The sequence below is a fragment of the Rhipicephalus microplus genome, chromosome X, assembly GCF_043290135.1.
Source record: "Rhipicephalus microplus isolate Deutch F79 chromosome X, USDA_Rmic, whole genome shotgun sequence".
In the NCBI taxonomy this organism is placed as follows: domain Eukaryota; kingdom Metazoa; phylum Arthropoda; class Arachnida; order Ixodida; family Ixodidae; genus Rhipicephalus; species Rhipicephalus microplus.
This window is the reverse complement of record NC_134710.1, coordinates 184344265-184360974: the sequence shown is the minus strand read 5'-3', so window position 1 is coordinate 184360974 and position 16710 is coordinate 184344265. Positions and strand designations below refer to the sequence as shown.

The 16710-nt window shown below is 43.1% G+C and overlaps 1 protein-coding gene across 1 annotated transcript in view; it reads right to left on the bottom strand.

Annotated features, from left to right (window-relative positions):
* The window catches only part of LOC119177245 (solute carrier family 23 member 1), a 119375-nt gene extending 106342 nt beyond the window's left edge, over positions 1-13033 (bottom strand). The window contains exons 1-3 of the mRNA XM_037428676.2: positions 12882-13033; positions 5145-5355; positions 3488-3589 (exon numbers count right to left, since the gene is read on the bottom strand). Coding sequence (XP_037284573.2) covers positions 3488-3589; positions 5145-5321 — 279 coding nt within the window. The 5' untranslated portion in view covers positions 5322-5355; positions 12882-13033. The remainder of the gene's footprint in view (positions 1-3487; positions 3590-5144; positions 5356-12881) is intronic.
* Between the last annotated feature and the right edge of the window lie 3677 nt (positions 13034-16710).

The following is a 16710-nucleotide window of genomic DNA, read 5'->3' as shown; positions in this document are numbered from 1 at the left end:
GTGTTCCATACACACATGCGTCGTGCATACACTGACGATTCTGCATAAAAATAAATACGGAGCTGCTGCATGGTACAAAAAGGACGCAGGTTTTTGTGCTAGAACCTGCGCAATATTTCTCATGGTGAAACGAATAGTGTCTTGGTGCAGAAGGTGACACGCGTAGACGCCTGTACTTCAGTTCCATTGGCTTACGCGTCAGAACGCTTGACTTAACATATGCAACACTATCATAAACTACGCGTGCAGACGCGGAGACATGAGAGGATACATAAAACGTGTTTAGATCAAAAAGGAGCAGATGTTGCTCGCAGACGCTATAGTTCAAGGTAGACAAGAGAATGCGTCTTAGAGCATGGCAGGGACCCTCAACAGGTTTGAAAACAAGCTGTTATGTCAATTTTTTTATCTCTTCCAACAACAAGCAAATTAGATATTTTTTTTGCAAATGTCGCGGCAGAATAGCCCATATTTACCAAATGTAAAACTTCCACGCATGTTTGTTTTTGTGCTTTGTTATATGTGCCATATATTTGCTCTCTTTCTACCAGTTCTTCTCCCTATTTGAATCTGCCCCATCCCGTTCCCACCTGTAGAGTAGCAAACTGGCTTTTCTGGACTGGTTAAGCTCCCCGCGTGTCCTTCTCTACCATTTCTTCTCTAAAGAAAAGTGAAGGACGCAATGCACGTAGACGAAAAAAAAAACGAAAGTAAACCAGATAGAGTACCTTTTTTTTCGTATACGTGAGTTCCGTCCTTCACCTTTCTTCAGAATGAACCAACTATAGTCCGACAACACATTCCATAATTGGGGACAAAGTTTGTTGGCAATGAAGGGAAAGCTACGGGAATAAAGCTACTGCACATGTACTCTTCCGCGAAGTAGTTCAGTTTGGCTCACGTTTCAATAACGGCCGTACCATTGCCTGAGCTCATTCAGCGAGCCGTCGGAACAACAGGAGGGCGACGAGTGCTCACCTAAATACGAAAACGCCATTTTGATTTTGAGGTGCACGTAAAACGTTCAACGTGTTCACGTGCAAAAACGCAAAATCACGATGCATAAGCTAATATAAATATAAAAATCGTCTTGGTGCGTGCTGACTATTTCAAAGCAGTATCCTGTAGAAAACAAAGTAATGTTGTTGTTTATGCCTTTTCACGAGAAAATCACGGCCGCAATCGTGAAATTATTCTTGTTAGACTGTAACCGAGCCAGTGTTGGCGCACGCCAACATCGGCTTGGTTGCATTCTCTTCACTGCCCGGAAAAGTAGTCCGCGAGTACAGTAAACTACTCTTCTTCTCCCTCCACGCAGAAGACAAATGTTGCAGGGGGCTCCTACACAACCCATGGCATACTTAAGTTATTGCGTTTTCTTCCCTAAACATATGTAATCTGAACAACTAAAAACAATGATCGTAAGCTATCCTTTCCATGGCTTGCACTGTAGAAAACTGCGTCTTGATGAACATATCAAATTGGTATCTCGGATGCATCTGAGATATAAATTTTATTATAAGGCACAGTTGGTGAAGGCGTCCTTCTAGCAAGGTTAATACGAGGAAAATGGAGATACAGTGTGAAACTGTGTTGCACGTAAATATATATTTTTGTGGCACTTCATCTGGATGGTCTTGCGATCTCATTTTTGTTCCGGCAAAGTTTTGCTGAACGTAGTGAGAGATAGAGCGTACTATACTAACAAACAAATTACATAAATAGTTAAGTCAATGAACATCTTATTTATATTAAGAAACTCTTGAAAGAGGGTCATGAAACAAGCTAAGTGTAGTCATGATACAATGTTTCATGATATATCGTGTCTGCGGTTCCATTATGTCAACCAAGATCCAGGGTAGTTGCCATCAGTTTGCTTAACAAGAAAGCTTCCGCTAAAGCAAGCCAACCTTCATACTTAATAACGTATAAAGACAGCACCAGCATCAGAAAATTCAGGGGCTTCTATTAGTGTGTGTGTGTGCGTGTGTATTTTGAGACACTGCACATTAATCTCGACTTGTTTGACATTACCCCAAGACGTTTTTCGTCGTCGCGTAGCTTTCAGCGCATATTGCAGGTATTATCATAATAAAACGCGCAAAAGCCTATAACAAACCAAGGCAAGCACGCGAAAATGATCGAACCCGATTCGTTCATGATCTGATTGGCCCACCGGAGCGTGGCGTCGTCACCCGGGTGTTCCAGAAGATAGATCGATTCAAGGATCTGCGCAAGGCGTTCCAGGAGCACGAAGCTGGTGCCATGATTTTTTTTAGGCAAGAGCTCGTGTTGACTGCGATTTATCTCCGTCACTGAGTCCCTGAAAAGCAGGAAACGAAGCGGTTCCGCGACTGTCAACGCTGACAGCACCCACGGCGTGGGCCTGCTACGCGCCTGCTGCACTGCAGCTTGCACTGTAGCATGACTGAGCGCCGTGAGGAGCCCTTTAGCTTTTGCGAACGCATTCGGTTAGTACTTGCAGCTTTGCAGGTGACAGTGCTCACGCTCAATGAAATCCAGTCTTCAATTATGGTGATGCCAATATAGGGACAGGGGGTTATAAGTTTTTTGTAGCAGTACCAAACTTTGGGTGTGCACTGTACAACACAGCCTCAAAAGAAGTATTATGCGAAGTTATGTTTGTTAGAAAAGAAAGTCCCGTCAAATGGTATGTCAGTGATTAACCTTACCACCTTTGTCTATAGTTGCATCTTCGAATACATAATAAGGTTGTTGTGGTTTAATGTCCCAAAACCATGATATGATCATGAGTGTCTATGAGGGTCTTATGATATGGTCATGAGAGCTTCGACGATCTGGTGTTCTTTAACGTCCACCTAGATTGAAGTACGCGCATCTCTATCATTCCGCCTCCATCGAAAGGCAGCCACCACGGCCGGGATTCCATAGCATGCCTTTCAGGTTTGCAGTGGAGCACCGTAACTACTTGACCACCATGTTGAGTTTTTCTGTCGAAGCGTGTCACCAATATTGCATCGACAAGCATTTAAATATGCAATAAACAAGCCTTCGCGAAGGGGATGCAATTATGTATCTTGCCTACTCAGGCTCAGCGAAATCGAAATTCGCTCGAAAAATGAGCTCGTACGACGCCGATCTCTCCGCCGCTGCTATTGGTGACGTCGGTACTGCAAAGCTAGTTCTTTGTCTGACTGACTGTAATCGGCCGGAACCTGTTCGCATGTTTAACACGATGGCTATTGAGCATTGAAGCAATGAAAACAGGTTCACTACTTGTGAGGCAATGTTTCACGTCCGACTTCTGGCGCTTTAACCAGACAGCATGAATCAAAGTATTGGCCACGGAAGTAGGCAAGCTGAGAAGTATGATCGTCGTTGCAATGCAGTGAAGAAACCTCTTCAGACGGGAGGCACCATCTTCATCTATTTTCCTTAAAGTATGAAGTTCAATAGTGCACTAGAATGTCTGTGCTACTGTTTGAATATTTCACGCCAGACCTACCGGTTCTTTTTCGAAGGTTAGATGTGTTTCGCCGTTCCCAGGACTCTGGGTTTCTCGAGTTCCTTTGCTGAAGTCAAAGACGTCCTCTTCCGTGATTGATTCCTGTGAGACACAAGCATGTAGCCAAAAATTAGGGAGTAACAAGACGTACTTTCCATGCATATGCATAAAATCAGAGAGCAAAGCAGTGATGGTTCAGAACAAGCGTATATTTAAGAGGCTAACATTGTAATTTGACGAGTTATTTAAACAATTTAACACGTCCTATGTAAACGTGCTTCAGACAATCATTCTTACAAATTCATACAAATCATACAAATTCAAGCATGCTATTTATATTGGTGCTTATTATTGGCAGCATGTTGCCAAATCCTGGTTGCATAAAGTTGCGACGTTTGGAGTGCTTCCTCGACTGTAGTTTTTATTACGTTTTGAAGCTCTGTTTTCACACAGAAGACAAACATTTGAGGAAACTGTGAAGATTCACGCTTCTCTTTTAATTGGGATGGCTTTACAATTTAGGCCAGCAGATATGCTTCCCTCGAACTTGTTTTTCTCAGTAGCAAAACAAATGATACACAGCCCCTCCCCCCTCTGTTTGAATGATTTTGTGTCTATTTCTCGTGAAAATAGACACAAAACATAGAAAGCTTTGTTCCCCACTTCCATCTGACACATATCCAAACTAGTTACTGTTCGAATATGAGTGAGAATAGACCGCTTTTGTCACCTATAGTCACAAAATTTCATTAGGAGAAAATGCACACATTGAAATGAAACCGGCCTGGTTTAACTGTAACGCACATTATGCTTACGAAGCTTTCGAACTAATACCACCACTAGATGCAGCTACGTGGGTCACTATGATGAGAATAATTATGGCGTGATAAATGCAACAAGCTTGAGAGAACGCCCCATGGAAACGCTCCAAAACCGGAAGACTTTTATATGTGGCATGATGTAGTGACTATGTGTGTTTTTTGTACTAGTCAAATGACGTGGTTTCGTTTTCGCAATCTTGCCATGATGAAACAGTGGTGACTGCTTGTCTTGACTTCTCACTTGACTTGCGTAGTCCTTGTTTCCTTTATCAATCAATTTTTATTCAACTTTTTAATCTTAGAGTGCTTCTCATTGTCATATAATTTAAAAGTTTCTTACTCTCAAAAAAACAACCTCTTTTTCTATCCTCGCTACTGAAAACATTCACATCTTCCGTAAGAACGTAGCATTTTTATCCATATCATTATATCATAAAGCCCATTCAGACTTCTCTTAAATGCCCATAAATTTGAATATTCTAATTGTAACGAATATAGTTTTGTGAGTTGTTCGACTAGAAATATAAATTCACATAACATAAATCTAAACCAGTCAGAAGGCATGCGCAAAATTTATGCTCCAACACCGCTAAGACCTAAAAAAAACTTGAAAAATGAGAACCATACTTTCACGAAAGTGGGCACCTGATGCTCCCTAAGTGCGGATGACGACAATGAGGGCACAGGCCGCCACAAATTGTGTGAAAAGAGCTGATAGAAAAGGATTGCTGATGGAACATGTTGAGCGGTCCGTGGTGCCTCGAGATAGCCTTTCTCTGAGGCGTTATGATACACCGAACTAATGCTTGTATCCTTCACTCCTGCTTTACCCTCACCTTGTGGGCGAAAAGCGGCTCCTTTTCAGACAGCTCGGTGCCCTCATTCAGAACCTCCTCTGGGACTCTGTTCGGTTGGCCGTTCTGGTGTGCGTGGCTATCTTCTCGAGGGGCCCCATCGTGGCCATGCGATGGATCCTCGTCGGCGTGAGCAATGGATCCTCTTTCTGGATCCATTATGACGTGCGGACAGCGGAACCCTTCAAAGAACCTAAAACGAATTCAACATGAGCTAATGAAAAGGCGGGGACTTTAATTAGAACGTAGGTTTTCTTAGCTTGAGTATATAGCTTTTTGGCTTGTTTTTTTTCTCTTTGTGTAATGTTCTTCTTGGTATCAGAAAGAAAAGGTGTTTCTCCGTCATTTGCTCACAAAGCACCATATCATCTCTACGGTAGCATTTGGATGTTCCCAACAACAGATAAGAGCTGTCCAATATAACGTCATCTAAAGTGGACCCGTCGTCTCTCGTTTATGTTCAGTGTGGGCGTTAAGGTTTCTGAGGTGTTATGTACCATTCGCTAACGTAAAACATTAATTTACGGGTAGTTTTAGCTAAAACTGTCTCTACACAGTAAAAGTACGCCAAAAGAGGCACAATGCTTGTTTCTTGTATAGGAATATATAAGAATGATAGTAAGGGCAGACATGCGAACAATTCCCGTCGCAACATTCAACAGACAGCAACGCTAAAAGTTGGGCAAGTTGGTGGTAGTGCATGTCTACTTATGAAGCGGCGCACGGAGACAAGCACAAAAAGAACGAAAGAAAGACCGCTGCATTCGCAACTAGTTTATTTTGCAGAAAGAACATGGTTAATATACATGAATGTACCACGTGTTACAACGACGATCAAGTTACTGCATATATTCAAAAAAGTACAATTCACAATCCCTTAAATATTCAATATTTGGCTAATGCAGTTATCTTTTTATTCGCAGTGTGCAATGCCTCGATACCTTTTCTGGTCAGCTGATCTTTGTGACAAGAAAGTATTTCAGTCTCAGGAAACAGCGGAGAGCAGCCACGACCTAAGCAATGCCGTCAAATGGGAGAATAAGCATTATTTACAATGCTCTCTTGCGCTCTGTAAGCCTTGTATTTGCTCACCAGCCGGTTTGGCCGATGTACCTCCTTCTATATTACATGGGCACATAGTATACCACTACAGTTCTACACTCAACAAATGTATAGGAAAATGCTTAACAGAGCACCGAAATCTATCGTTTTATCTCGATCGTTACCGCTGCGCCAAACAAACTCGGAAAAGTCTGTGTCAATTGATTGATTGATATGTGGGGTTTAACGATCAAAAACCACCATATGATTATGAGAGACGCCGTAGTGGAGGGCTCCGGAAATTTCGACCACCTAGGGTTGTTTAACGTGCACGCAAACCTGAGCACACGGGACTGCAACATTTCCGCCTCCATCGGAAATGCAGCCGCCGCAGCCGGGATTCGATCCCGCGATGTGCAGGTCAGCAGCCGAGTAGCTTAGCCACTAGACTATCGCGGCGGGGCGGAAAAGTCTGTGTCAGAGTGGATCAAAAGTGATCCAGGCTGGCGAAATTAGGCTGTAACTTCATCGTCATGGTAACACGTGGTACATAATCATGTTGTATATCAGCCACGTTCTTTCTGCAAAATAAACTATCTTCGAGTGCAGCAGTGTCTATTTCGTTCCTCTTTGTGTTTGTCTCTGTGCGCTGCTTCATAAGTAAACACTCAATGAAGAGATTTAAGTTCGTCCTTTTAGTTTACTGACACCAGGCCAACACTTTGGAGCACTTGTAGCATACAGCGAGCTTATTCCTAACTTTGTAGCGCACGGCGAGTTTACTGTAAATAACCATCAAATAATCTCACTGAAAGCCCGCGTTTAGGAAAAAAAAATGCTGAATATGTCAGCTCGAGCTTGAGCCTTTTGTTTAAGGTTTCGCGGATACCTGCCAGTCCTTTCCCAACTACCTCCATTCTGCTCCATTAGAAGCCTCCTTTATGAAGAGTGCTTGAACCCATTTAGGATGCGACAAAAGCTTCCGTTCAAAATCTACCAAAGTTAGCTGCGTAGCACCGAAAAAAGGGTTCGCTTGAGCATGTGGAACCGGACCACGCAGACAGGCTTATTTACGCAATACGATCGCGACTGCCGGAGAAGGACTGCTTGTACTTGCCAGGTTAAAGTATATTTAAAAAAACGCGCAAGGCTATCTTCCTATTGGTTTGTGAAGCGTAATTCTATTCTTTTGTAATATTGAAGCATAGTTACGCATGAACCAGGACCAGTAATAACAAAAGTACTCTTGCGCTTAAGCTTTTGAATAAAGCCGACGCAAACCACTCCTGTTATATGTATGACTATATGGACGTTGCGATCAAACCGCTTTATAAATGTGGACGCATATGCTACCGTTGCTAGTTTTGTAATGAAAATGAGCCGTGATTATTGACGACATCATACTTTCAATAATTACTGTATCTCCGCTGTGGAGCTTAAAATGTTGGATCAAATTTAGAGACTAGCCTTAAAACATAAAGGTTCATTAGATAATGTCAATTGATCGCTGCTATGAATAATTCGAGAAAGAGCCTGCTTTTGCCTTTCTTTTAAACCTTCTGCAAAATTTTAACATTGTTCATGTCACTAGCCCTCTTTGATGGTAATTAGAAGTTGCCATTCAAAGACTTATTACATGTGCTTTAAACATTTTTCTTTGCCTTGATTATTGCCCTGCTCACAACTCGGCATCACCGCCGACCGGAAATTATCAAATCGTGACGTTTCAACGCACAAGTGTAACAACAAATCTCGTCTTGTTATGAAACTTAATAAAGAAAGCTGAAATCTCATAAATATTCATGGCGATAAACGTGTTCTTTTACCAAACACATTTGCTTATGTATATAACCTTATTGTTGTAAGAAATGTTGAAGTAACATGCCACAATCGCTTTGAGTGGCAAAAAAGATGTAAATGTTTCAGGATGAATGACATTGAAGAACAAAAAGCTTGTAAGGTACGCATCAATAGCTTTTAATATCGGCTGCGCACACACACGCACTCATCCACTCGCAAAAAAGCATTACTGACCCGTAAATGAAATTAGGAGAACAACATTGCATTTGTTTTACCAAAATTTATTTAATCTAGTTTAAATATGCTGGCAACTACAGTATAGTTTATTCAGTTTACAGAAGAAAAAAAAACATTAGTTTGAGCTACCACTGATGTGCTTCCGGAAATTAAATTTATCGAAAATGAAGTTCTCCTAGCCTTGCTGTGCGAATGTAAAAAAAAAGCCTGAGTGACTTCATGACAGTTATTTTCAAACACCTAATTTGTATAAGCAACTGAAAGATATTTACAAAAAGAGAACTTCAAACACTTTTACGGGCACGTGTTATCTATACGTGCTGAACCACTGCAGTAAAAGAGATATAACGTGACCCACGCGTCGGACGAAGCTATAAAGGAAAACCACACAGATTTCTCGGAGAACTTCCGTGTCATTTTCCATGAGAGCTTCATACATGGCAAAAAATATATCTACGTCTAAATTTTGGGGCCGGTGCTTTTTACGGATCACGCATCTTCAATAAGGATCTGTGAGATTAAAAATGGTTCTAAGTTATAAATCGATTCCTGAAACATTCAGCCATTGAGATGGTACTGCGACTGCAACATGTACCTGTAGAACACGCTGAACCTTAGATTTTGCACTCGGGGTTCAACAGGCAATTATTGCTAGAAGTTCATGGTAGCTGTTCGCAAGAGTCAAGTGCGTCAGTAATGCTCGCAGCGATAAATTGAAGAAAATGAAGAGAATACAGCGCCTGGTTGCATATCTTGGAGATGATCGGTGGCACGTAAGCACGCCTTGCTTTCGAGCCTCATGTATCCGGGACAGCGTAGTCTTTTCTGACCGTCTACAATCGCAGTTTCTGAAGGGAACCTCGGATATAACGTAAGGTTGTCGCGTGGATTGCCGGAATAAGCTGAGTTTTGTATTTAATCGCACCTATAATATGACAAAATTTAACTTATTGCAATAATTTTTCTGCTATCCCTATCTTGCCATCTCAAATATTGCAGGTAAACTTATAATTATTTAAAAAAACACTAAAGAGGAATGTACACTGGGCTATTAGCGATCCTTTTGTGATAGCATAACTGCCTTAGGTAAAGTGAGGCTTTGCTATACCAGCGCCTGAACGAAGAAGAAATTAAGGCTATCTAATGCAATCCTAAATATTCCATGCCAGATCGCAGCCTAGGACTTCGTGCCCTGCGAAAAGGAAAATCCTGAGGAGCACTCATTTATAGTACTTGAGACACAAAGACACCCGACACTGCAATTAGAAAAGCCATTTTTATTTTTCTTTCGTTTTGAGATGATAATCATTGAAAGCGTTCTGTGATGAAAGTTTTGTAGGCATAAAAGAAGACATTTTTTGGTCCATACAAAGAAAAAACACAAGCCAGAATGTTGTTTTGCCTCGGTTGATGAATGTTTCCGTCGTTCTTGTAAGAATTGGTTGGTCATCTAAGTGAATTAAGAGAAACTAAGGAAGAGTCCAGAACGCCAATACATTGGCTCATGAGCTTGGACAATTTACAGGGTCTTAAAAATGAAATCACGAACGCTGAGCTTTTCTGAATTGCACAGACACCAACGTCAATTGTCCAGATTGTCTGCGCCTAAATTGCCTTTCGTTTTCATATCGAGGCATTTCATATGGAGAAGACGCAGTTCTTTATCAGGAAAGTGCCCTAACATATTATCATGGCGAAGGAGGAAAAGATAGCAGATAATTTCGTTCGCACTGTTGCAAATAAACAACATAATTACTTGTAACACTATACCATGAAGCAGGGGAGTTGACTTCGTCTTCCAGTACTCGCAGAAGTAACTTGAAAGGTAATATCTTTCTATGGCTAATAGACATCTTGACAGTGATTCACACAGCTGAGCTATATTACGCTAAGTGGTAGAATAGCTAGGCACACAAGCAAAATACATCACTATAACTTGGACGACATACATTGCCATATTACCTTGCTTATGTTTAAATGAATACTGACACAAAATTATGAATGTCAGGTAACTTCTTAGACAGATTTTTGTATACCCAAACGCATCATCTACGAAATAACAGCGATAATATCGCCTAGAACATATTGAAAATCAATTTAATAGGGTATGTCGTGCCGCTGCACGGGAAAGCGCCTTTAGCTTTCATGTAAACAACCAACCACCACCTGCATCGAAAGTTTCTGTTGCCTGCCATGATCATTGCGAATGCTCCCTCCTGGCAGACGTTTCTAAAAGAAAGAGGGAGCAAACTTGAACGGGAGTACAAAAAGGCTGATGTTAGGCCCGGACCAAGAAAATTTCTTGGTTGGGGGCGGAGGGAGCTGTTAGTTTTCTTCGGTAAAGCACACCCTTCTATCTGAATTTAGGATAGGGCCCGGGTCCCTAGCCCCCTGACCCCTGGCTACGAGCCTGGCTGATGTATTTTTTACGGCAGGACATTTTCAAGGGGCAGCATTTTTAACACGCCTCAGAGGTTATTATAGCAGCATCCTGGAAGCACTCGTTGCAAGGAGTTGTCAACGCAGTGTTCACGTGTGCGTGGTTTTGTGGGCTCACGTAGCCAGCTTCGTTTACACCGAGACCACTCTTGCTCCCACTTCCGTCAGCGCTCTCGGAAAGCGAAAGTGTGTCTCGTAGCTGTAAAACCGTATCCAACCGTACCGTAGCGCACTTGAGCAAATGAGCCTGAAAGCCGTAATAAGCGGGCCCTTAGCTACCTATTGCAACAGAAAAGTTACAGGTGATATTTTAGTGTCCATGCTTCTTTATGGGCATACAATATGCAAGTTAGGAACAACGAAAAAAAAAGTGCACCAGATACGGAAATGAAAGCCGCGACATTCAGTCAAACTAGAAATGCTGAATTGTACAAGAAGAGTTCCGCTTGAAAGTTTTGCCAAGCCATTGCCGACCCCGAGGTATAAAACAGACTTCGATAAAGAAACAATTATATAGCTCGACAATTAACTCGAAAGGCCGTAGCAAAATAGTTCTGAAGTACTGAGAGATAGATAGGTATGCGGATATTAACGTCCCAAAACCACCAGGAATACTGAAGTACTGAGAGAGTTGGCAGCACTATGGTATTCAGAGCTTCTGTGAAGAAATACTCAAGTTTGTAGCTGTAAATGCAAAAGAATACAACTATTCGAAGCAATGTGATATTTAAGCTGACTGGCACCAGAAGCCCTCGAAAATGTTAGTCGCAAAAAGGAATGAAGCAACCATTAAAAGCGTAAACTCCAAGTTCGCTTTTATACAAGGGCCTTCAGGTTTCGTTATTTACAAACCACTTTGAAGCATGTATCAAAAGATATTTACAGTTGCTGTATGCGAAATAATATACTATGTTCAAACTTGAAGTAGTCTTTCGCAAGAGATATCGCACGCACAACACCAAGAGCGATATCCACCATTTGTGTGTAGTGCACATTTTGAAGCATGTTTTAGAAAGTGAGCTTGAAGCGAATGGCTTGCATATTTAGTTAGGTCAATTAAATGAATTTAAAAATACTTTGCAAGTTTTTCATCAGGGCCAGAAATACAAAAATGACAATCAAATGACTGATAGAAAAAAAAAGCGCAGCCCCGCCACGGTGGTCTAGTGGCTAAGGTACTCGGCTGCTGACCCGCAGGTCGCGGTTTGGAATCTCGGCTGCGGCGACTGTATTTACGATGGAGGCGGAAATGCTGTAGGCCCGTGTGCTCAGATTTGGGTGCACGGTAAAGAACTCCAGGTGGTCGAAATTTCCGGAGCCCTCCACTACGGCGTCTCTCATAATCTTATGGTGGTTTTGCGACGATATCCCCACATATCAATCAATCGAAAAATGAGAGTACATGTAGAAATCGTAACTTATACTAAATAGTGACTTTACTCAAAAACGCATCTCGCAAGACCCGTGCATTGAACAGATGAGAGCCAGGTAGTTGAGGCTGCTAATACTGGCATACCACTGCAGGCTCCGAAGAAACATTTGAATTTATGTTCTTTGCATTCAACCCACAGTAACATTTCAGTCTAGAATTGATGCTGATGAACACAGGTGATGTACACTCGGCCAATTATTTAGCTATCGTGCGCGAGTGGCAGTTTTTTGTGTATATTTGCCAAAGGACTGAATCAAGCGTCAAAAAAGATGCGGACAAGTGCATGTTCACAAAGCACATTTCCACGAAGCACGTTTTTGTAATTTCGCTGCATTATATGGCGCTGACAGACGAAAAAGTGGCCACTGCGCACAATAGCTAAAGTATTGGCCTACTGTACATTTGTGATCAAGGGATCGCACGCCAATGTCCTGAACAGAACTCGGAAGCGATAGACTGTGCTTTTTTAAGTGAAAATGTGTGAAGACAGCCTCCTGCAGTGTAAGAGAATTATTCGTTCGAAAATATTGACAAATTTTCACAACTGCGCCTGAAAAGATCTCTCACAAAATTTGTGGAAGATCTGTTCGACGATAGTGTCAACTTTGGATTGCGCTATTGAATGTCCACCTTACCGTATTATTCTGGTGTATTAGGAAAACTCGTGACACCAAATGCTACATGGTAAATGTACGCACAACAAAATTCACTGTTCATTTTGTTTTAGCCGATAGAACACACGTAAGGGCATTCGTATTGTGCAGGCTCACCTTAGGTGTTAGAACCTAGCCGAGCAAGACGAGGTAGTTTCTGATCTGAGCTCCTGGCGGGCAAATGTCGGCTTTGAGGTCGTTAGTGCGGAGTGGCACACTTGCCATCACTCTGAACTGCGGTCAATTCGCGGGTGGGGGCGGGAGGAGGATAGGGGGGTAATTCAGCTACTACCCTAAGCCTGCGCCGTTAATTGGTGGTGGCCGATTAGTGCCGCACCACCGCAGGCACTGCCAACGAAGCCAGGAGCAGAAGATAGGGGGAATGCTTTTGGCCGGCAGAAGCATGTCTCAACAAAAACGTTGACGCAGAATTGGTGCTCTTAACGTTTACGGTTATGACCACTGTCTGGCGACGGTCAAAAAGGTGCCAAGATAAGCTACGTCTTCGTCCCCTGGTAGCCGCGTTGCCCGATAACTCGTACTGTCCTTTCCACCGACAGGGGTCTTTTCCATTGCTACTTGACTTTCTCTATGCTTTGCATCCTAGAAGGGTGGTGAAATGGGCTTATTGACATGTCATTATCGTTCGTTGTGAAAACAGAATCCATTGGCTGGCATAATTTGGAAATGAGTAACACCCTCGAAAAAACAATTTATTGGAAGGGCAGTGAGAATTGGCGCATTCGGTTATTGCGGTAACATATATTTCACCCAAGCTTTTCGTTTATGTTACACTAACTCTTCTAAAAATGAATAACGTGAGAAATATTAATAGGGTGATCACCGTCATTACCCACTCGCACGGGTTCGTTTCAAACGGTTCATATGGTTAAATACATCGTTAATAGAAAACTCATTTTCCTCGTGGTGCCCCGCCGCGGTGGTCTGGTGGCTTAGGTGCTCGACTGCTGACCCGCAGGTCGCGGGATGAAATCCCGGCTGCGGCGGCTGCATTTCCGATGGAGCCGCAAAGTTGTAGACCCGTGTGCTCAGATTTGGGTTCACGTTATAAAACCCCCGGTGGTTTCCGGAGCCCTCCACTACGGCGTTTCTCATAATCATATGGTGGTTTCGGAACGTTAAACCCCACATATTCATCATAAATCCTTTTCTTCGTGGTGTCCTGCCTCTAGAAAGCTTTTTTAACTTTTTGTACAGACGCGCATGTATTTGTCGGCTGTTAGTTGAGTACACACTTACAGTTGCTTAAGCTAGACGTGTCAAGAAGTTGCCCTATTTTATATATATATGACGGATACCTGCATTCAATGTTAATTGAGATTTCTATTTTCTGCGCTATATTGAAACACATACGCACACGTGCACACACAGAAAAATAGAGATAGAAAGTGTGCGTGCGCGCGCGCGCGCGCGCGCGTGTGTGTGTGTGTGTGTGTGTAAATAATAAGAATCACGGTCATTGGTACTAAAATTTGAAAAAAAAAATCGGCAGATCCCCCGTACCTGGGAATCCACGTTATGCGAAGCATGCGGAGGAAAGGTGACCACGTTGTAATTTTTTTATTGAGCGACACGTCATGAAATGACGCTAAATATATGTAGAAATGTTGCACGCACGCACATATGCTGAAGAGCTGCAGATGTTCTTATAACCAGTTGTTTCCACTTGCACAATGATGTCAACTAGAACATGCGCATTAGCAACCCCAGAGGCTGATATGAAGCGCTGTTGCTCTTGAAGATGCTGGCACCAGGCACTGCTACATAAATTAACTTCAGCGCATGGCAACTAACCACATCTGACGTTAACCTGACGTGATTGATTGATTGATTTGTGGGGTTTAACGTCCCAAAACCACCATATGATTATGAGAGACGCCGTAGTGGAGGGCTCCGGAAATTTCGACCACCTGGGGTTCTTTAACGTAACCTGACGTGACGGCTGTATCAAAATAGTACTATAAAATTTGATAGGCAGCACTGCAGCCAATATTAACGTTTCATGAAGAGTAGCGTCTATTTGAAAAGTAGTTCCGAGACATGGCGTAGCTTTGTGGTAAAATGCTTCAATGCCACCCCGAATGCTTGGGTTCGATTCCAGCTGGGAATCATCGGGTCAACGCTGCCAACGTTAGGTATTTCTTAACACTCACGCGTTAAAGTTGTCCATGTGCGTTCTCATCGTTCCTGGGTAAATAGCAAGCGTTAATCACCTGTGGTACACACCCGCATAGCAGCGGCACATACCCGCCCGTGGGTATGTGCCACTCTCTGGTGGGACGTGTTTGACGACGTACGCGACAGAATTGTGACATTACTGATGTCTTGTCAAGCGCATCATATTCGTCAAACCATCTTACCCTCCCATGGTAATTTTGGTTCACGTCACATTAAGGGGGTGACCACGAGAGCGCCCAAGTGTGAGCGGCTAGATAAATAAATAGATGGATAGATAGACAGATAGATAGATACGGTCAAAGTCACCAAAGTTCCGGTAAGAAATGCTTCGCATTTAAAAAAATTGTTGAGAAACGAATGTTAATTTTTACGGTCTTGTCAGACGTAGCCCGAATTTCAGACATAATGGGCGGAAATGTATTGCAGGAACTATGCGTGAACTTTCAAAAATGTTGAATTGAGAAGTACAAAATATACAAAAAACACTATATTATAAAGAGAGGCGCAAAGGGTTAAAATGACAAAACAACTTCGATCCTAATGAGAAAAGATCTTAATCATCAGGTGCGTGCTAAGCGATAAAAATGGCAGTATTTAAGGTAAATTTGTAATCTACTATAAGCAAAGAACATGTTGAAAGTGTAGTAGCGATCAAAGGCTTGCACAGTTTCAAAAGTACCCTCAGGCAAACACCGTGATCAGTATACATAATGACGGCACCACAAAATTGCCCCTGCGCATTTCGTTGCTAATTTCACAACAGAACAGAATCCTCACAATGTTTTCACCATCTCCAGGGGGCTGCACAGGAAATGGGTTCATGCAAGAGTGGACGCTCCTATACCTCAAAGTAGCACTAAACACTTGGTGAGTTGGCAATAATTCGGGACGTAAAAAGCTTCGAATCAACAATAAAAGGTAGGGATTTAAAAGAAGCTTCGTTCTGTGTAATAAATAATTGAGATGTAATGAATATGAAAATGTAGGGAATAAAAACGATGAACCATCTTCACAAAAGGAACCTTAATGGTATGCGAAGCAAAAATTGTGCGCACTGCGCTGACCCGGTTGAAACGGGAGCCGCCGTGGGTGCTGGAAGAACGGTTTGAAGTGAAACTCGGTGTAGCGTTTATTCGAGTAAACGTTCGTTGGAAACGCAAAGACATGGGAGCTGAGACGCGCTGAAGATGCTTGCGCTCGGCTTTCTTGGCTCGCGTCTCGTCTGTGTTACCCGCACAGTGTTTGTATTCTCGAGCGCAATCGGTGTTCTTGACTCACAGCTCGTTGGTGTCGCTGGTCTTCCACTGCCGATGCTTGCATTCGGCTTCCCTGGCTCGCGCGTCGTCGGTGTTGACGTCCCATTCACGAACGTGATCGGATTCGCTAACCCTCGCAACGCTGGTGACAGCCGCGAAAGGATCGCGCACACCGGCGGGAAGCATGGCGCGACGGCGTCCTGCCCATCGGCGCGATCGGGTGGCAAGCAGCGGCATGCTGTCTACATTGTAGTTGCCGCGAGAGTCTCGAGGCGCGCGCAGCGTGCGCACCCTCCGGCTCGCGGCTTCTTATCGCCGACAGATGGAAAGAGGTGTCGCGGGCGAGATTTGGCTCACGTGCGGAGTGGGCTAGAGCGTTGCGAGCGGTGGAAAGGGAAAAGCGATCAAATGTTGCGAGTGGTGAAGAGGGTGAAGTGAGGAAGATAACATGCAGCGAGCGGCGATAGGCTAGAGAGAGAGTGATGTCAATG